We start from the raw sequence: 22,143 nt of genomic DNA on the forward strand, positions 1-22,143 counted from the left end.
AGACTTCATAGAATCATAGCATAGTTAGGGTCGGAAAGGACCTTAAGATCATCAAGTTCCAACCCCCCTGCCATGGGCAGGGACACCTCACTCTAAACCATATCACCCAAGGCCTCGTCCAACCTGGCCTTGAACACTGCCAGATGCAACTGTTGTTATTCACTGAACTTCATTTTTATGATTTCTCAGGTCACTAGAGAATAGTTTGGTAATGAAAGAATGTTTTTCTTAGCTCTCTAGAATAGCAGCAGTTTAAGGTCATGAAAGAAACTTGTACAGTTAACCAAGAGAAAAGTGTGAGTCATTTAAATTCTTCCACATAAATGAATGATAAAAATGTTCTGTGCATCATCACTGCTAATTTTGGTCTGAATCTATTACACTTTGGACTTGCAGGAGATGACAGTCCTTGCCAAGGCATTTTCTTTTCATTTAGGTTAACAATGTCAAGAAGAAACAAGTCAAAACAAAGATATGCATTGAAGTATATGGAATGTTTCATGGTCTAGGCATTCAGCAGTTGTCAGCTAGTATTCCTCACCCTTGGTGATCCTTCACCTTGAATGGTTCCCAGTCTGAAGCTGTTTCCTACTGCTATAAATGTTCCCTTTCCTATTACAAGGCTCATTTAAAAACCTGAGTGGGACTTAGGCTGCAAGTCGATCCGGAAAATGTGGTTTGAGTTCTAGAGCGATGAGGGAGCTCTTGGAGGTTCTGCCATTGGGTACTTATTAGTCCAGTCTGGTAACTCTTTTGCAATGAAAAAACTGGAAATCCTTTGAAGCTCTCTTGCTTTCTATTTTATATTTTGGATAATTCATCTCTACCACTGTCCTTTTAGTCCTTGTTCACAAGTGGCTGTTACAGGCTATAAAATCAGTCTAAATCTTCTGTGACATAAGTTCCCCTCTGAGGGGTACAGTATTTTGCTCACTTTATAGTCAAAATTGACCTTTTACCTTAATTGCTTCAGGCAGAGTTTATTTACAACAGTCATCATGGCGTATTATCCATAAGAGGATTTTAAACAGATTTTTGTGCCTAAAGTAAACTGATCTAAAATGGTACATGCATTTTTCTGCAGTACAGCTCCATTTTGAGCTTCCAGACGGGTGCTAGTATGCCTGAAGACAGTAATTAGTACAGTAATAGTTATTTCTCTTAGAAGACATGGGAAGATCTAGAAGATCTTCCCTCTATGCAGTTAATACCTATTGGAGGCCAGTGGCATGGTGCTAACTGAATTTCACTTAGGTGCTTCAAGGAAATTGGCCTGGGTATCATAGAGACATCCTGAAGCTAGTTGTCTGATCAGTGATAATCTCTGACGTGACAGGTTACATGCAGACTGACTGTCTTGCAGGAGCTATGTGTGTGTCCTTCATTCCCTTACCTCTTTCCCGAATATCTCTTTTGTCTTACCATGTCTGGATTCCAGAACAAATTTTGAGTGTTACCGAAAAGTTATATGTTCTGTTAATAGATAATGAAGTAACAAGGCAGCAGTGTTAACTGAATATAATTCTGGGGTCTAACTGCTTACGACTGTGTTACAAAGTTTATTTAGAAATGTGAACACAAAGCAACAGCAGAAAAAAAATTACTCTTCATCAATGTATTGCTTTTGCAAGCATTAAAAAAGTCACTGTCATAATATTTGAGTTTATAAAGCAACACAGATAGCTTAGAATGGAAATAGTAACTTAAAATTACCACCACCAATTCATTTCTTAGGGATCTTTCTCCTGAGACATTAAAGTAATGAAAAAATACCTATTTTTTAAATGTAAGGGTTATGCGTATGTGTTTAAAAGTCTTATCACTTGTTTTCTGCGTGCTGTGTCTTTAAATGTAGATACACTTTTTCTTTTGCAATGAATTGTTAAAAGGAAATATAATTTCTGGGCCAAATTTAATATGCAGTGATACCTAAACTACTAGCATTCAGCTGCTTCCTGAATGAGTTGCAAGCACAGGAATTGCAGGTCTGAATGACAACCCCTTTGTCACTCTGACATTACCATGTCTTATACCACACCATTCTGTGCCTATTAGGATCTTTGTCCATCTCTGTCATGGAATTTGACAACATGTGAGTTGAATGGTGCTTTTTCTACCAATGTCTCTGAAGGGCTCTGTGTGACTGCCAGGTGTGTGGGTTATATGGAGTTGCATTGTGTGAATACTGACTTCTGTGGCTCTCTGTTGGATGGCAGTCAGTAAATGAGGCCTTGGAGCTGACTGATTCTTTGTCATGGCAGAAAAAAAAACAACAAATGAAAGAAAGCTGAACAGCTTGGTCCAAGCTGAGCCAAGAATGATTTTATTCCCCTTAGAAACTGAGAAGTCATAAAATAAAACATAGCAATAGATATACCTTTCTCAGCCTGAAAATAGTGCTTCATTCTGGACACTTGTAAGAAAACAAAACCAAAGTAAATTGCAGGCCAACTCTCATGAGTTAAAATCACCCTTTTACCTTGTGGTTTGAGGGAGTAGATCATTCTCCTGAGCAGATCATTCAGTTTGTATCCTTCTGTCTGCCCAAGGGGAGATCAGAGCCATCAACATTAGGCTGGGGTCTTCCTATGTCTTTTCATCCATTGCAGTAACAATGATTGTATGGTATTCTGTCTAAGTGTCTGGTACAAGTGGGAGCAGCTCTCACAGTGAGGATGAGTACTGTGGTCCAGGCTGTGCCTGGGTCTGTGCTTACATGGCTTGCCTCCTCCATTTGGGTGCTTGACTTAGGTACTGGAGAGCTGGTTTTCCTGCCTTTCAGGTGCTGCTGCCTCAGTGCCAGTTTCCATTCACCCAAGACCTCTGTCCTGGTTTTAGCAGATAGGTACTGGTGGGGTTTTTTTGAGGGTCTGAGAAAGCTGTTTAACAGAAATATGCATTTTGTTTTCCTATTTCTTCATCTGAGACTGAGCCCAAGATGCCTGATTTCATCTAATCTTAAACACATGACATACTTTAATTAATATTGTGATCTGGGGAAGTTGGTTTAAAATCAGTTGTGTTAGAGTATTCATAAAATACATATTCACTGAAGAATGTGAACTTTAAATTTCGGGCTTTTTCTGATGCTTGTGTCCTACCCTCTCAAGTAATACTACCAGTCATTCCACTAAAACTAACCCACTTCTGCAAATACAGCTACCAGTTTCTGCCATTCCTTTTCTTCCCACCAACTGCAAAGTTGCTGTAGAAGTTACATGAAATCAATACCTTGTGAATGGGAAGGAATTATTGTATTTTCTTACATTCATTGAAAAAAAATGTAACTGCATCCAGTACTTCACTAGTTGGTATAATTCTTTTATATATATATTTTTAGGCTTTGGCTCATCTTCACTTAATAGACTATATAGGAGAACAGACGGCTTTATTAATAAAGGTATGCTTAAAATATTTACAGTTTTTCAACAGGAAAGTAAAATAGAATAAAAAATATGAGTTACTCCAATAGAATAATGAATAATACTTCCATTTTGAATTTAATGCTAATGCTTGCATTCCTGCATCAGCAATATCAAGAAAGCATGTCATAATTTGGCATGGCTGGTATTTAATATGGATGCATTTGTCCACAGCCAGAATAAATGTAGCCATAAATGCAAAAGGGAAACCTTTTCTGTAGTCTAAAAAACCCCCAAAATACAAAGGTTAAAAAAAGTCTAAACAGTTAAGGTTGAAAACTCACAGTGTATTTCTTGTGTGAAATCAAAGTAAGTGTGTTAGAAATATCAGTCCTTGTATATCTATTTGTTCAAATTTTCGTGGAAGAAGTGATTGTGTTGGGCTATGTTCTTTAAGATGCTTTTCCTATCTCAGAACCTAAAGGAATAAGAAATGATGATAAATTGCAACTGTGAAGAAAGTGCAATGATGCCATGGGGGGCGTGTGTGTGCGTGTGTGTGGGAGTGACAGAGCATCTCATCTAAATTGTGATTTGACCTTTGCCAATTCCAGGTGGTTCCTGAGGACCAGCGCTTGGTGGTGGCCATCATTTTAGTACTCTGGGTGTCTGCTTTGGCCTCCTCTGTGATTGACAATATCCCCTTCACAGCTACAATGGTAAGGTCTCTGCAGCACCTGAGCACCCTCTTTCCAGTGTTGGCAACAGAGCTGAGCTTGCTAATTATGATTTGCTTTTTATTTTTACCTCTGCTGTGTTGTAGTTTACTTTATCCCCTGAGATCGAATCATTATCACAAGCTTATTTGTACCATTTAGGCACCTAGCTGGCTATTGCTGCTAGAAGATACAGTTAGCTGTGGAACTAGGGGCACTGCTTAGGCTTCGTTTTTGCACCTTCTCCCTTATATCCATATTTATAGCTGAAAAGTAAAATTGTCTTTTTGATAGAAACTCTCAATATCTATCCACTACGATCAATACTTTCCCTCTATGTGGTGTGTAGTTATGTTAATTCTTTTTTTAACACCTGAACCTTTTATTGTTACCTTACTTATCTAGTTAGTTTAAAACCAGCAAAATAATGCTTATCAGAGGCTGAGTTTTAATACCAAAACAGTATAAATTTATAACAAATTAGGGGCATGCTCAGACAGGTTTATTCAATCAAGTTCTCTGTTCAAAGTTGAATAATCTATTCATTATATCATAGGAATGATTCATTGTTACAGCTTGTTCTCAGCTAACTATGATTTTTCTGTGCCTCTTTTCTTCCACTGTTAGTGAGTGGTCATGTCCGCCCTTAACCTGTGTCAAGGTTTACGGCGCTTCTTAACAGGGCATATGACAGATTGGACAGATTTGTGACTGCCCTATTGTTATATATTAAGATGGTATTTTAGTTTGATTACCGTGGTGTTTCCTGTGGAATTATATTGATTTAACAACAGACTTCAAGCAGTAGGCATGGAATTGTTTCAGGCTGAGTCACTCTCACCAAATACTTGAGGAGTATTAAGCAGTAATGCAGAAATCTTAGCTTAGAAGGTTTTGCCTCATATCCAGCTACTGTATGAAAATTGGCTTGGAGCAATACCAGAAAGCAGCTACATGCACGTTGACCGAAGAGTCATTTACAGGTTTTGAAAGGAACCCTTTAAAGAAGTATATTTTGGGGAATGAATAGAATTTAAATGCAGGAATCTTTTGGGATGGCTGAAGACTGCTTCCTTTGAGGCAGGAAAATACAGATGGACACAGGAAGGATTTGTGCCAGTATTTTAAACATTTAAAATGTATATATTTTTCATTCTGTTTTGGGCTGAACCTAAGAAACTGGTATGATTTTTTCTTTCTTAAGAAATAGGCAGAGGGAGGAGGCAGGAAGGAAGCAATGTGAATGCATATTCTCACCTATGCAAAAGCAGTCAGTAGCTGAGGTGTGAAGATATTAATGTTGAAATCTAGTGTCATCTAGCTCACTGAATGAGCTTGCACTTTGATCTTTGTCATTGTACATTAGAAAATACTTACAGAAAATTCCTAAGTAACAAGTCCTAAGTTTGTATAAATAAGATTGTATAAACTTTCATTTAAAATAATTTTTGTTCTTTGGCACTTGGTTCCCACTGATAAAAAAACACTAGTTTTGAAAGGCATTTTTTCACTGTATCTGTCAAAATTATGAGCTTTTGATGAGGTATATTGCATATATTGAACCCAGCTCTTTGGTAGAATGGCTTTTTACTAATTAGGGACTGAGTGCGTGTGTGTAATAAACACACAGTGCAACAGGCATTTCTTGTATCTCCTTTTATTTATTGACTGGCTGTTTACATAATAAAGTTGTGATTATTAATACTAGATAAACATCCACACAGCAAATTCACTTATTCAGCCACGTATTTCACTCACATGCTCACACAGTGGGAGCATCAGCTTGGAAGTTAACCCCAAGTGTGTACTCAGAAACAGGTGATCATATTGGCATACCTTTATGTACGAGTCTGGTTTCTTACGCCCCAGTGATATAGGAGTATGGGACACCCGCTATGGTGTAGCCATGAATGATCCTGTCCGTTTCTGACAAAAGGTTCCAGCTACACAGCTGAGCCTGCACTCATAATAACAGAAGACAGATGTGTTGAGTCCCTCCAGGGCTCCATAAATCTCCTTCAGTTGTGAACAAATGTCTGCATGACAATGGAGAATCTCATGATTTTTGTAGTTGTAGCCTTGATGGATTGGGTAGGGATGTGGGACCCACCAAGTTCGTCCTAGTTTTTGAACCTAAAGATACAAAAACACTGTGTGGTTTCACAGGTATCAGGTGTATGCTCTGACTAAGCAAAGAGCGTTTGGAGGATGGCATCAGAGACCTCTGCCAATAGTGGATTTGCTCAGCTGAAGGTAGTTAGTCACTGATCAGTAGGAGCTATGGGAAACAAGGCTCACAGGATGACAGCTTGTTTGACTTATACACAGATATAGATTCCTAAAATGTCATGCAGAGATGATTAAAGGCTTGGTGGCAGCTCACAGTCGAGGATGCGAACAGTCTATCATCTTTTGCATTAGAAGAGAGAGTATACCATGATTTTTTGTCTGTATTACCTGGAGGAGATAGTCCTGCCAATCCCAGTTCTGGTTGTGAGCCTCCAGGTGACTGTGGACAAAACTACTGCGATGAGGAGAGTGTCTCGAAAGTCATACTTCTCTGTTCCTTCAGGAGTGGGGCTGGTGCGAGAAGACAGGCATCAGTTCATTCACGGGATATCCCCAACACTGCCTCTGTGTTGCTGGATAAGGTCTTCCATTCTTTCCCTGCAACATTATGCAGTGCATGCTGTCTAGACTTGGAGCATGGAGATGGAGTGGGCTGCACACATTCAGTGTAGTAACTCAGAAGTGGCAAGATAGTGGACAGAGGTAAGGGCCTCCAATGTAAGGTGACTGACCCCCCTGGGCTGAAGGTGCTGTAGATAAGAAGAGATTCTATCTCCTATTACACCATCTTACTTGGTCATGTAGAAGCAGCCCATACAATTGATATGTAGAGTATTTGGACCCAGAACCTGCCTAAGTAGTGGAATAAATACAGAATTCCAGTATAGTCTGAGGCTTGACATGTACAGTGTGTAACTGGAGGGAAGAAAAAGAGAAAAATCTGTAGATAGCTCTGTAACTGAGAGATTGTGTTTTCTTAAAAAAACTCAAGTATGGTTGCCCAAATTTTTATTTCAGCTTCATTGTACTAGTGGGATAATCAGATTCATAATGTGCAAGATTCGTAATGTGCCTTGTGCAAGGAAAAAAAATGTGAATGCCTATTAATGGATCTTGGGCCTAAAAATTTCACTTTATCTGGATTTGGATAAAGTTGACTGGTCCTTTTTAAGTTTCAGATTTGACAGCATTAAAATTTATAGCTGACTGATTCTTACCTTAAGAAATGTGAAAAATGAAAGCTGTAAATCCATATTTAAAATAGGCAATTAAAATATGAATATGTCTGAGCCAGCATTACAAAGAATTCTAGAAATAAACTGTTTTATGGAAACAGGTGAGAAATAATTTCTTAGAAGAAAAGAATTTTAAGTGCCTACCAGAGAATCATAGAACAATTAGGGTTGGAAGGGACCTTAAAGAACATGTAGTTTCAACCGCTCTGCCATGGGCAGGGCATATATGTATACAAATAAGGATTCTTGCTCATCCTAAAACATAAACACATCAAATTACCTGCAGTCTTAAGAACAAAAGCTATATATTTTCAGGTATTTTAAGATAGAAATATGTTAAGGTGCAAAATATTCATGTGCTTAAACGTTTTGAACATATTGTTGCTTTTCAGCAGCCATCAGCATTGTGAGGATTTCTCTCTTACTAAAAAATTCTGAAATTGCAAAGAATGAGATTAGTTTATTATTCGAAGCACCTTACCCTGAACCTTTCCAGTTCAACACCATTGTTAGTCAAATTCAAATTTGCTCTAGACAAGAGTAAATCTTGTATAACCCTGCCATCAAAAATGTCAGTACCATGTGGAACTAATGTACAGAGGTCACTAAACTGAAATCTCTTCAAAGAGCTCAGAACACTGCAAGTATTTTATGTTACAGAAGATGCTGTAGAAAGATAATTGCATACACGAAACAGTGGAATGAGTTTCTGAGGGCACTTAGCTCATCATAGGTTTATTACTTTTACTGTTCTGTCTTGGTGAAATTCTGTTTGTGTTAAACTAAAATACAGCACTGAAGCCCCACAAAGACAAAGCAGTCTTCAGAGTATCTTCCAACTGCTTGTTTCATATAATTTGTCCTGAATGCAAAGATGATTACCCCAAAACAAGAAGAGGATATAGAAACTTGATTGATGAATTGTAATCCCAGGACTTTTCCCTTCTCTTTGAATACTGGAAAATCAAGATCCAGCTTCCTAATTAAATAGATGTTTGTACAAGGGAGTGTTTATTGCTTCATTGCATAAACATGCCTGGCAATTGTGATAGCTGCCTGCAAGGGATAGGAAAATCAATCATTTCTTGTCAATATGTAAAATATGCAATATAGCAAAATATTTTGGGATTATAGAATGGAATAGACTATTTCAGTTGGAAGGGATTACAAGGATCTTCTAGTCAAATTGCCTGAACAATCCAGGGCTGACCAAGAACTAATGCCTTTTAAATAAAATGCTGACAGGCTTGGAGCACACACCAGTTCTCTAGGAAGCCTGTTCCAGTGTTTGGCCATCCTCTTGGTAAAGAAATGCTTCCTGACGTCCAGCCTAAACCTCCCCTGGCAGAGCTTTGAACCATTCCCACACATCCTATCAATAGATCCCAGGGAGAAGAGCTCAGTACCTACCTCTACACATTTTCTCCTGGGGATGCTGTAGAGACCAGTGAGGTTGCCCTTCAGCCTCCTTTTCTTCAAACTAGATAAGCCCAAAGTCCTTAGCCACTCCTTACAGGACATTCCTTTTAGCCCTTACACCAGGTTTGTTGCCCTCCTCTGGACACACTGAAGTATCTTTAACATCCTTCTTAAATCATGGTGCTCAGAACTGCACACAGTACTCAAGATGAGGCTGCACCAACACTGAACACAGCAGGACAAAACCTCTTTGGACTGGCTGGTGATGCTGTGTTTGATGCACCCCAGGTTGTGGTTTGCTGTCCTGGCTGCCAGGGTACACACTGCTGACTCCTATGGAGCCTGCTGCTGACCAGCATCCCCAGATCCCTTTCTGCAGGGATCTGTTGCTCTCCAGCCACTCCTTTCCCAGTTTATGTTTGTGTCCAGTGTCATTCAGCCCCAGGTGCAGAATCTGGCATTTCAACCTGTTAGATTTCACCCCATTAATCCTAGTCCATGCTCCAGTCCTTCTAGATCCCTCTGCAAGGCCTCCTGTTCCTCAAGAGAGTCAACCGCACCTCCCACTGACTCCCCAGTAACAAACTTGTAATGGTGCAGTTTGCATCCCGATCTTTGACAAAAACATCAAACAGAGCTGGCCCTAGAATTGAATCGTGAGGAACCCTCTGGGAACTGGTTGCCAGCCAGATGTAGCCCCATTCACTGCAACCCTTTGAGCTCTTCAGCCAGTTCTTCACCCAGTGCACTGAGAACCCACTCATCCCACAGTTGGACAACTTCTCCAGAAGGATGCTGTGAGGGACAGTATCAAAACCTTACTAAAATCTAGAAAAACTACATTGCTGCCTTCCCACCTTGTTGTAAAAGGATATCAGATTAATTAAACAGGACTTTCCCTTTGTGAATCCATGTTGACTATGCCTGATGTTTTCATTATTCTTTAGATGCCTTTCAACATTACTTGCGTAATCTTTTCCATAATTTTGCCAGGACCTGAAGTTAGACTGATGGGTCTGGAGTTCTCTAGGTCTTCCCTCACCCCCTTTTTGTAGACTGGAACAACATCTGCTAGCTTCCAGTCAGCAGGGACCTCCACAGACTCCTTTCGTAGATGGTCCTGCCATAACATCCATTAGCTCCTTCAGTATTCTGGGATGAGCTCCTTCAGGCCCTGTGGACTTGTGTATATTCAGCTAATACAGACTGGTCCCTTACAATTTCAGTGTCCAGATTTTGAGTTTGAGACATACTTTGTGGGGAACTCCAAGAACTCTGACTGTATGTAAAGGCTATGCTGCCAACAGCAAATCCAATGTGTATCGGTACATCTGGGAGCTGCTTAAACACACCTACAAATTTTCTGTGCATGTACAATTCGTAAAGCAGGTGCTTAGTTAACAAGTCTCACACATTTTAATTATTGAATTGCAAGGGTTTTTTCATGTTGGATATCCATCTTTCTTTGTCTGAAGAATAAATATGGTGAATCATGTAGTGATGGTCTATGTGCCATTCTGTTAATCCTCTGATATTTCTCCTCTGTTTTCAACAGGCTAAACTCACAATGATACTCCTTGACAGGCAGACTTGCTCATTTTTAAGGCCTGCATTTTCCTAGTATTGTCATTTAAATAGCCACAGATTTCTGCCTTAGAATGTTAGATTACATGATTTTATTAGTAGCATGCTTTTTAGTTTGAGGTATTTTAACAGCTGTATATGCTGGAGCTATCTGTTTATATTTTTCTTTTATTACCAGAAATATAGCCATAGTGATTTCCTGTTTCAGCTGCATTTAAATACTATTTCCTCAACATAAGATAATAAGCAATTTCCGTTAACCACCCGGCTGGCAAGGTGACAGTCTCTGGCAGGTCTTTGTTAGGAGCTAGGTAACTTTTGGCCCATTATTTATTGCCTCTAAAACTATCAGGTTTTTTTTGTTTGTAGTATGAATGTTTTGTATGTATTTCCTGTTCTTAGTGTGAGTTTTATTTTTTAATCTTCTTTGCCTTCTGCCCTACAAGAGTTTTCTGTGTCCCATATTTCAGTGCTTCAGGATAGTGTCTGTCTGCAGAGACAGGTCAATCATCAACAATTTGGGAAATCAGAAATATTTCTTTTTATCCACGCATATTCTCTGCAATTTTCACAGAAGACATCTTCACCACATACAGTTCTTAGCAAAGCATGTGCTATGAAATCCCATGTTGTAGAGCAGCAATGAAACTCCAAAATAAAGACATGATTTGCTGTTTTTCTATCATTTTGCAAGAACAGACAAAATTGACAATATAAGGTGATGCTTTCTACTGCACTGCACAACTGATAAGTGAAAATACATACATTCCCACTTTTATTCTTTTTATATTTCTAGCTATGTACTTCCACAGTATGTTATAAACAATGATTTTCTTCACAAGGGTTAATTTTTATTAAGATAGCTATATAGACATATGTGCCAACATCTGTAGACATCTTTTGCATTCGCTTGTATCCTGCATATATTATACACATAACGCCTTACGCAGAATCAAGATGAATGGCTTTCTCCTTTCTGTATCCAGTCTTTGAGGACACTATCCTTTTTCCAGGTGCAATCATTATTTTTTACAGTTGAGCTTTTCTGTTTTAATACCTGGAGACAGATAGTCTTACAATGAATGGGTGAGGGGGATATGACTTTGATTTATTGAGCTACATCACTCATTTTATCTAAATCCTGACAATCAAGCAGCAGTGTGGGGTGCATCAATATCAAACTTTTCAGCAAAATTAGCAAGTTTTCAAGTCATGCAGAGATTTATCCTGGTAAGACACTTGAAATAAAGGGTGTAAGAAAATAAAACTCTTTTTCTCATAAGATATTATTTTTCTCCTTCTAATATTGATAAGGATGCTGTTGCCATAATCTGATGAAGGAATAATGAAGGAAACATGAAGCTTCATAAGCTTTAACTTTTCTTTTTTGCTGTTGAGCATCACTTTGTAAAACCGTGAAAAAATCTTTATTCAAAAAAAAGTTAAATGAATGGGACAAAGATATTTATACAAATGTATGTATCACAGCCAACTATACACCAGTTTACAAGGTATTCTAGCTTGGAGTGCTTTTGATGCTACTGTTAATGTTTATGGCTGGAATCAGAGTTGTAGAACCAGTTCTGGAATCAGAAAGAGTTGTAGAACCAATTTGTTTTTTTCAAAAACATTGAAAACTTCAGTGAAAAGTTTTCTTCTACCCCTTTTATATTTTGCATTTCTGTTTTTAACACTCAGGTCAGTTATAACACCCAAGGTCTGAGATACTGATAGTTCAAAACTGTTGCCTAACACATAATTCCATGAATGAATGTGACAAAAAAAGTGTTAAAGGTGATTTTGGGACAAAACAGAGGGGCAGGTTCCTTTGTAACTGATTCTGTGCATGATCCTTATCTATTTAAAATGGAAATGCTTAAGCAATGAGAAAAGCCCATTGGCTTTAATTGCTTCCCAGCATTGCTTCAAGAGTTCTGGCTGATGATCAAGTTTCTTCATTTTTTTTTCTGGAGAAGGAAGGTTATTGGGATGAAAATTAGAACAATCTGTCGGCACTATGCCTACTTTTAGATAAAAAAAAATTAGATGCCAGTGACTTTTGGAAACCCTGTGGCATGCAGTTGACACACACCGTAATCCATAATGGTTGCAAAAAATTAGTGTACTTTATGCATTGAGCTAATATTACTATCTGAAACACTAGAAATTTAACTGGATGTTTTGCATTTGTCTTTCATATCATTATTCAAAACTGAAACATAGGGCACAGCATTCCTTGTTGGAAATACCTGTCATTTACAAAGGATATGTGCATGTTAAACCTAACTTCAGGCATGTGTCAGAGATCTGCAGGACTTCCATGCCCTATATGACTCATAACCATTATTCTTTGGTAGAGATTAATTCTTTTCAATAGGGAAAATGTTCTAATTCAAGTATACACACATATGTATTGCTAAGGTGTGTTTCAATGTTTGTCCCTAGCCACAAAAGTTATGTTTTGTCAAGGAGAGAATGGTAAAACCAAGGGGGTCAAGTTCATATTTGGGGTCCTAAAATACTTTTCTTTTTGGGTTTAAAAAAAGAAAAGAAAGGGAGATTCGAGCATGTTATACAGTTTTGCACCTTCTCTTGGTACATTGCGATGCATTTTTGTGTTTAAAAGAAGACACAGTGAGTTGAAACCCTTGTTCAGTGACTTTTAGAGGGTTTCTTCGTCTTTAATCAGTAGAGATTTGCAGACCACAGAGCTCCTGATGTTGAGCTCCTTCACTGAGCAGAGAACCAAATATTCTGATGGCGTATTATGCATATGTGGCTGCAAATACCTAGCAGAGAAACATCTCATGGAATTGCTGTCTGTGATCTCTGTTTTACTTCTCCCTTCCCCTGTCCTTCACAGTGCTGTAATTAAAAAGAGTGTTTCTGGAGGGCTGTAGGGCTTTGCTTTCTGCATGGTTTTCACGAGCAAAGTGTGAAAATGGCGTTATTTGCTCTGGGCTTGGGAGCTGGCTGGCAGGAGCTTCAGGACCAATCTCAAAGCAAGAAAATAGGACTAACATTTTAATCTCCTTTGCCTAACCACCTTCTCTGTTCTGGGCAGGGCAAGCACAAGGAGGAGTCTAATTTAAAAGGTATTGCTAGTCTGCATGGTTCAGATTGTGTCCTGCAACAAGTGAGTTACTGTAGTACATCAGGATACTTGCAAATGATCCTGAGGGACCAAACAAACGGTTTTGAATTTCTGGACAAAGTTATGTAGTAGGAGAAAATGCTTGATTTTGATTGAGCAAAGATTGAGCTTGTCCTGTGATTTCAGTCTTTGTGTTTAAATTTTGGGTTATGTTGAAGCACAGTGTTGTTTTGAAATACATATGACAACAGACATCATGTTGTGACAGTGATAGTTTGAGAGAAACCACCAACCAGTTGGTGGGGAGAAATTAAATCTTTCATTGCCGTTTAATGGAAAAAAAACCCAGGCAGAATATTGGGAATGCAGACCCTTCTTTAGGCCTTAAAATAGAAATAAACATCTTCAGGCAATGTACGATTCAAGAATAATTGTTTAGACATTAACTTATTTAGGTTAATCAATTACAGGATTTAAGAGAGATGATTAGCACCACTGGCAGAAGGGATGCGGAATGGGTTTTAATGCTTCATAAAGCCTATATATTGCTCCATACCAAAAGAACATGCACAGTCAGTAAAGCTGAGCATCACTCAGCCATCAAAGTAAAAGCATTTTTCAGGAAGCAGCTGTTCCATCTCTGAGATCACACCCCTTGAGGGGTACCTGTGAAATATTTTCAGATGACAAATTGGAGGATTAAAAGCCCTAACTCTATTCACTACTGAAAATCATGGACTCTGAGAAAGCACTGATTTTAAGATGTATTACAGTTATTTTCACAAATTCCTTCGTGCTTGGGCTCTTATTTATTTTTTCTCTCTTCCTTTTGGTCCCATAAACCTCTGTACACATTAAAACTAGGCTAATAACATTATCACCTCTCCCCTTGCTAATGACCTTTTCTACAGTTAGTGATTATACCTTTCTTTCAAACCAAGGAGCTACACACTTGATTTGAACTCAAAACATTTTTCTCAATTAACATGAGTTTTTATTATTTTATTTTATTTTATTTTATTTTATTCTATTCTATTCTATTCTATTCTATTCTATTCTAATTTTTTATTTTATTTTTATTTTATTTTGCAAATATTCCCTGTGAACTAAAGTTAGTTTCTCTGGTAAATATAATGTTCAAATAAAAAGTAAAATATCAGTTCTGCTTAAGAATACATCTTTTCCCTAACAGTTCAGATGCTTTTGATTATAACAAGGATTTCTGAATTTTTTAGTTATTGGCACATAGTCTACAGCCATCTTGAATTGTGAAGGTCTGGGCATCTCTTTCCAGTAAGAAGAGGGGATATAGGTTTCACAAGGTTTCAAGGTTCATAGGTTTCAAGAGGGGATATAGATATCAAGAAATGGACTGGGAATTGATTTACAGTCTCTGTTGAAGTGGAAGGATCTAATGGGAAGCGCTCGTAACTTTAAGAAAGCCTCAGTTTTGTCAGCAGTACCGTGTCAGGCTTGGCCTTACTTTGGTGATAACTTTTGGTTTGTGGGACTTGCACAGTCAGTGGGGAATATGATGCAAAGATACTAATTAAAAAAAAAAAAAAAAGAAAAAAAAACAAGTTATTTTTGGACTTGTTGGTGGTTTATTTAATGAATTTTATTTATATTATACTGATAATGTCTCTGGATCTCGCTCTCTTTTTAAACCACAGATTCCTGTACTTCTCAACCTGGGTAAAGATCCTGATGTTAACTTGCCTATGAAACCATTAATATTCTCACTGGCCATGGGTGCGTGCCTTGGAGGTAAGAGTTTATGTCGGAAAGCTGTCATAAGGTAATAGCTATGCAATTATGGTATGTATAAACTGGCATAATAGGTTCAATGATTTTATTATACAAAGCATGGGGAGGGCCTGATCCAGTTCCTTTTGATTTCAAAGGGCTCCTGAATAAGGATCCCAGTCACTGTCTGCTGCTGCAATAGGATTTTTACAGTCTGTGTTTGAAGACCATGTCTGCATAAAGTACAGATTCATAAAGAAGCAGCCCAGATGGTGATTATAGGGTTCTGATCTTTTGTGAGAGAAAATACAAAGATACATTTAGTTTTCAGAACAGACACCGCCACTGCTCACTGAAAAGATGCAGAAAATGTGCTACAGCTGAGATCTGAAGGCTTGATTCAAAGTCTAATGAAGTTACTCAGAGTTTTTCTGGCTGGCTCACAGAAATGTTTTGAGTGTCCATTTGCTGACCTATTTAGCACTCCTCATGCTAAAGAAAGCCTTTTCGAAAGTCTTTGGGAAATATACCTCAAATAATGAAAGCTAATAGCCATTCTCCTAGTGCCCATCTTAGTGTTAACTGGGATTTCTTGTATTGTCAGTGCATTAGCACAAAACAAGCAGACGCTTTCATTACTTTTTTTTTTTTTTTATTGTAAATGTACCATGTATGTATTATGGGCCCAGAATTTAATCTCTAAATTAATTAAATTAATGTTTATACTTGATTTTTTTAAATATTTTGCAAACGGATTATGAAGGTCTTGTAATGTCTCCAAGTAGTAAGGGTACTAAGGGCAATTAAAATGCATGTTTTTAATGAGAAATGAAGTTCATATAATTTTTTTACTACTGAGCATTTTAATGCTAGTTACATTGTATTGGGCTGTGTTTTGATCCCTGAACTCATCATTATATTGTGACTTTAATCTGTTGCTCTTTAAAATCAGTGATTTGAATAATCAGCATATCTTTATATAAATCTTTGCCATAAAGATATCATCTTTATTCACAATTTGCTAATCACTCAACATAGTCTGATTTCATTAAACTTTAGGATAAAAAAGAAGAAAAAAAAAGGCATAAGGAACATAAAGTTGGCCAGGTTATGCTGATTTATTGTGCGTGGGAATCACTTCACCAGCCTTGGAGCCTTTGCAAGTCTCAGCTGATTTTCTTAAAGCATTCGTTGTCATCTTAACGTACATTTTTTTAATTTGATTTGTTAAAGGTCTGCCAGAATATTAAGAGAGACTTCTGTGTATATGCACTATGAAGCAAAAGTAAAATTATAAACAGTAGCACAGGAATTATTTGAATTAAAGGCACTAGACAGGTATACAGAGTGCCCAGGTGTTCAGATAAACTCCACCAAATATTTGGATAAGAAGTTAGATCATTATTACAAAAAGCTTAAAGTCTCCAGACTGTGCTCTTTTAGGATAAAGCTAAGCATACGCTGAGTTATACTGGCAATGGTCTCATAGGAGTGTTAGCCTGAAAATTAATATGATGCGTCTGACTTTCCCATGTCAAAATCTAATGCAAAACATCTTATTGTTAGGGTATGAAAGGTGTGGAAAAGCTTTTTCTTGAAAATATTTTTTAGCCCCAAGAAAGCATTGAGGTTTATAGCAAAAGACTGGATCTTATCACTCCTTATGTAATCAAAGGCTCTTGGCAATCAAGACGTTTTGTAGAAGAGACGTAACTACGTATTTCGGGGTTAGTTTTTTACTACATAATGCAGAGCTTCCATTCTGGTAATTTGATGGCATTGCTGGGGTTCAAGGTAAACATAGTTTATGTGTCTGTAAAGGGAAGATAGATGCTCTTTGCTGTGTAAAGTGTGTCTCTAAAAGTGAGAAGGGATAAAAAAATCTTGTCTTTTAATCAAGGAAACCAAGGAAAGTGATGGCCATGGCAGTTCCTGGTGGGATGGTTGCACTTTTGAAATCGTTGGGTTTTCCTCAGAATTTGCTGGTTCTTTTCTGGCAGAAGTTTTCTTCAGGTCATGTCAATCTTACGCAATTAAGAAATAAACATGGTAATTTTTCTTGTTCTGGAAATTTAGGATTACACTTGTCCCAACTATCTGAAAGAACTTAAGTTAGGAGTCTGGTTGCCCCACGCTCCCTGTTTGATGCTGCGGATGTCTGGGAGGCAGGTATTTATTCAACCACTGAAACTGCCAGATACTCTCTGTGGAGCACATCAGGCCCCTTATGAGCAGAACATCAGTAACTGGGTGGGGGTACCAAAAACAGGTGTTCTGACAAATCTACACCTGTACTTCTTTTGCACAAGAGGACATTGAATAAGGCTTTATTCGTGAATGCTTCCTATTATAGTACATGACTGACTTATACTACTTTTTGAGACTGAGTTGTATATAGACCGTCCAATAGTGTCTAGGGAATGCTGTCCCGAAATTTTGGAGGACAAAGGAAGATTGCTAGCTACAGCAATTTCAGAACAAGAGGAGCTCTAATTGCACTACTTCTATTGACTTGTGAGTTTTAAAATCACATGAAAAAAAGGATTCAACTCAATTTGAGTAAATGCACATTCAGGAATCCATCTGTTAGGACGGTTCAGAACTAGACTCCTACACAGTTAAGACTGTTTAGAACTAGTTTCTTTACTGAACTGAAGAGGTTATTCCTAAGATGTTATTTGAAAGGGTTTTGTACGTCTGACATTTAAACAGCTGGCATTTATTTGTCTTTTTATCTCTTTTTTCATGATTTATAAAAGATATGTTTTGAAAAAAGAAGAAAAAAAAGAGGAAAAAAAGATTGAATTCATATCTGAAAGTTCCTACCTTCTGAGTTCTTAGTTGCTAGAGTAGAAAAGTGTAAAAAGTATTTCCCCGATGTAGTGACTATTACTGTGGTCTGAAGGGGATATTTTCTACAGTGTCTAGTTTTGCAGTATTTTTCTTCTGTATATATTTTTCTGAAACATCATTGTCACAATTCTGCCGAAAGAGCCAATCTAGGATGCCTACAGCTGTGTTATTCCAGCCACACAATCTTGGTTATAAACTCTACTTCACGAAAGGAGACTGGAGAGAGATGCTGGCACTTTTCTTCTAAGCATACAGGGTCAAAACCCAGGTGTGAATAAAATCCATTATCCACAGGATATTGTGCTAATTACACCTATTACAGCTATCCCACAGTGTAGATAAATAGTGGGATTTCTCTCAGCAGTCCAGTGCTATAGCTATTCCATCTCTTGTCACCCTTCGTCAGGCATCCTGGTGCAGACAGGGCCTTGCACAGTGGAGTATCACTGATTTGTTATTCCTGTTGACTCTGGTCAATAATATCTTAAACAGGTTTTAAAGCTTCAGACACACTGAATGTAAAAACACAGGAGTATTGTTTAAGTTTCTAAACCAACCCTTCTTTGCAATGTGAGGGAAAAGTAATAGCCTTCAATCAAACATAAATTGTATTAAAATATATAATAATTAATATTATGGAAAAAGAACAACTGTAGGTCCTTTGAAGTTATTTTATAGTTACAATAGATCAAATTTATGTAACACTTTTCAACTTGAAAGATTAAAAATGGCTATCAAGAGCCAAACACATGCTATCAAAATATAGCAGTTAATTAAGAGGAGCACTATTCAGCTTTGGTTTTGAACTTAATTGTTGTGTAATTGAATACACAATACAATGTGTATTTGCAACTGTAGGAAAATGGAGAGAATATATTTACCTGAGCTTGTTTTTAACCAGGACAGTGATACTGAAAGTTCCTATTATTTCCAAAGGCGTTTTTTTAATGAGAAGTACTGGGGCTCAGTTTATATGTCTTGAGGGTGAGACAACGCTGACTTAGACAATTATTTTTCCTATGGATATAAAACTCATCATCCAAGTGAAAGCGTGGTATTGTAGGGAATGAGATTGACATGAGATCTTTCAAAAGGAAAAGAATGTTGCTGTTGTTTACTTTGAAAGGCAGGCAAAACAAATATGGAAATTTAGGGAATGTCTCACAGTTTCTCTTGAAAGACCTCAGTGCAGTCTTTAGCAGTATTAGTGCCTCTAAATTGTGCAAATCTAGAAACAAAATACAGTAGGTATTTTGTATGTCTTACACTAACATGTTTTACTTTCTGAGTATACTTGGCTTTGTTTCTGTGATGTTAGCGACGATGGAAATGAGTAATGGTCTTAAACTGTGATTGCTGTCCAGTAAATAGCAGTACTATTGCTTGTTCTTAACAAAGAACTCATTCAGGTGTTAACAGAAAGTTTGGGGTTTTGTTGTATCATGAAGAACTGCATCACTGGGTATATACACAAGGCATCTTTCCCCTCCATCAATATTTGAGTGCCCAAACTGTCCTGTTGCTGTTTTCTGGAACAGGCAGAATCAGTAACCTTCTATAAAAATCCAGCTGCTGTTTTCCTTAGCTCTTTCATGGCATTCAAACTCTGGGCCATCTTCATGCTTTCTCAGTGTGATGTTCTTAAAGTCCAACAGTGCTGTGAAGTCTCTGGTATGAAAGCCAGGCTCATTACCAGAGTCCTCACAGCTAAAGGAGATTCTCTGATCTTTAAGATTACTGAAGATAATCCTCTGTGGCATGGAAAAAAGCTGTGAAAGTGAAATGTAAAAACAGCTAAAACCGAGTGTGTACCTTTGAAGGATGTACCTTTTTCTGTATTAATGCTGCATCAGAGGTCTGCTTCGCTTTAAGGCACTGAGTTAATCTGGAAAATACTAAAAAGAAAAAGCCATATTTAACCTAGTCAATTTTTCTCAGCAAGAATATTTTTCTAAGATTAAAAAGAGTTACCTTGGCACACATGCCTATATAGATGTATGTATGTTATTAAGGGTGAAATGTGAATTGTATGGGGTATATGCCTTTTCAGCTGTACTGATGAGGATTTATAGTTTGGATGGTAAATCTTAGATTTAGAAAAAGAATTTATACCAAACACCAAGATCACATGATTATAATGCTTGCATTACTGTTAATTTTGAAATGCAGTTTTCAATCTGTGTAAAATAACTGCACGCTATGAATTTCTGTTTTGAGCAAGACACTTGGACCATAGCAAAATATAAGAGGTAGGCTTTAATAGCAAGTAAATTTGATTAAACAGAATCTGAATTGACAGGAAATGATAATTCTAAAATAATGGAGGGACACTTTTCTTTTTCTTTTTCTGAAATTTTCTTGGTCTGCTCAGCTTCAAAGTGAGTTATGATAAAGTTAAATAATGTACTTTTATGCCGTGTTTCTCTACGTGAAACTATTTTTCTATATTTGGTCCTTAATAATGCTACATGTAGAGAAGCTGTGAAATTACGCTGACATTGTTCTAGTCTCCGAACCTAAAAAACAGATATTAAAAAATGTGCAAACTGGGACTTGTGTGCAGCATTAAAAACTGTAAATGGAACCTACTTGAATATGTGCTTCAGAGCATGAGGGAATGGCATGTCAGAACACACAACTGATGCTATCCCTCTTTATATTAGTTTATTTTACCATTGTACTGGTAAGTTGACTTCAAGGAGAGAAGTGACTTTAGTGATCACCTCAGGTTTTATGTCTCTTTCACAGATGTCTGGATTTGAAAGAAGCATATGAATTTATTTGTGTCATTAAAGTCACAAGTGGAGGAAGTTCAGAAATTTGCCTTATTTATTTCTCACTTCTAGTGGAAAAGCGACAAATTTAAACTTTACCTTTTCCTCTCATAGCAAAAATGAGGTTTGAATAGTGCAATACTTAAGAGTAACTGTTCTGTCAGTGGTACAGTAGTGGTGATAAAAATGGTAAAGTTCACCTAATTAAAAATGTTGGATTGAATTCAGTTGAATGAACTCTTCTGATAAGTTAACTCCAAACTTTGATTTAAACTATTTTTCTATTACAAAATAGAATTCAGGAATACTCTAACTCTTTTTTCTATTCTAAAAAGTCCATGTGTATGCATTTGTGCAGAAACACTCTGTTCAGAATGTTTCCGAATCAGTAAAATAAAAAAATATTTGTGTCATAAAACTGCAATCTATAACATATAGCAATGTGGAATAAGTTCATGCATGCCTTCTCCCCCTTACTTTCTATGACATGAGGTTCCTTATTAGTTTAGGAACTGTTAATGGCTTAATTTGCCTTGATTCTGTAGCTCTTTATTAATTGCAAAGTTTAATTATCCAGGGCTTGTTAATTTACACATTAAAAATACTGAAGGATATTCAAGACTTTTACATTGTTAAAAAATATTCAAAACTTGTAGACATTTAACAGATGAACATAAATAGCTTTGTTTAATGAGGCAAGAAAAAAAAAAAAGGCTAGATTTCTGTGAAATAATAGAAAATATCTGAAAGCTGGAAGGCTGCTTCCTGTAATGCTGCTCAAAACCACAGCTATCCAGTGTGTACTTCTGCAGCCAGATTTGTTGCATTTACTCAGTTTGTGCTTCAGTAGAGAATAGGATAGGGAAAGAAGTCACACGTATTGGTGTACATTTATTTAATGATGTAAAGTACATGGGAGACCACACAGAGTTTTCTCTTCAAAACTGGTGGGAAACAAACTTCCTTCAGGAAAGTTTGTTTTGACACTGATTACAGCAAAAAGCAGGACTGAAAATCCTTACCCTAAAATTATTCATGATTCTGTAGCAAACTCCTAGTTTCAGATGGAGAGCCCTTGCCTTGGAGAAAGCTGTGTCAACAACTGTACCTGTGTAAAACTGGGCCCACCACAGGGTTAGGGTTAGGGTTGTTTGTCCAGTCAAGGCCAGGGAAAAAAGCTGTTTTCAAGGCTTGTGTTGACATGAAAACAGATAATTGTTTTGCTTTTGCATTAGCTATCCAGAGATACACGGAAGAGAAATGCAGAAAGTCTACCTGTTAAGCACACAT

At 37.4% G+C, this 22,143-nt stretch overlaps 1 protein-coding gene across 1 annotated transcript in view; it reads left to right on the forward strand.

Annotated features, from left to right (window-relative positions):
- The window catches only part of OCA2 (OCA2 melanosomal transmembrane protein), a 189,680-nt gene that overhangs the window by 128,407 nt on the left and 39,130 nt on the right, over positions 1-22,143 (forward strand). Inside the window, exons 20-22 of the mRNA XM_061377887.1 lie at positions 3,341-3,400; positions 3,977-4,081; positions 15,154-15,247. Of these exons, the coding sequence (XP_061233871.1) occupies positions 3,341-3,400; positions 3,977-4,081; positions 15,154-15,247 (259 nt within the window). The remainder of the gene's footprint in view (positions 1-3,340; positions 3,401-3,976; positions 4,082-15,153; positions 15,248-22,143) is intronic.

The sequence above is a fragment of the Neopsephotus bourkii genome, unplaced genomic scaffold (assembly GCF_033783945.1).
Source record: "Neopsephotus bourkii isolate Nb327-2 ecotype Australia unplaced genomic scaffold, CSIRO-AGI_Nbou_v1 NB_1760, whole genome shotgun sequence".
In the NCBI taxonomy this organism is placed as follows: domain Eukaryota; kingdom Metazoa; phylum Chordata; class Aves; order Psittaciformes; family Psittacidae; genus Neopsephotus; species Neopsephotus bourkii.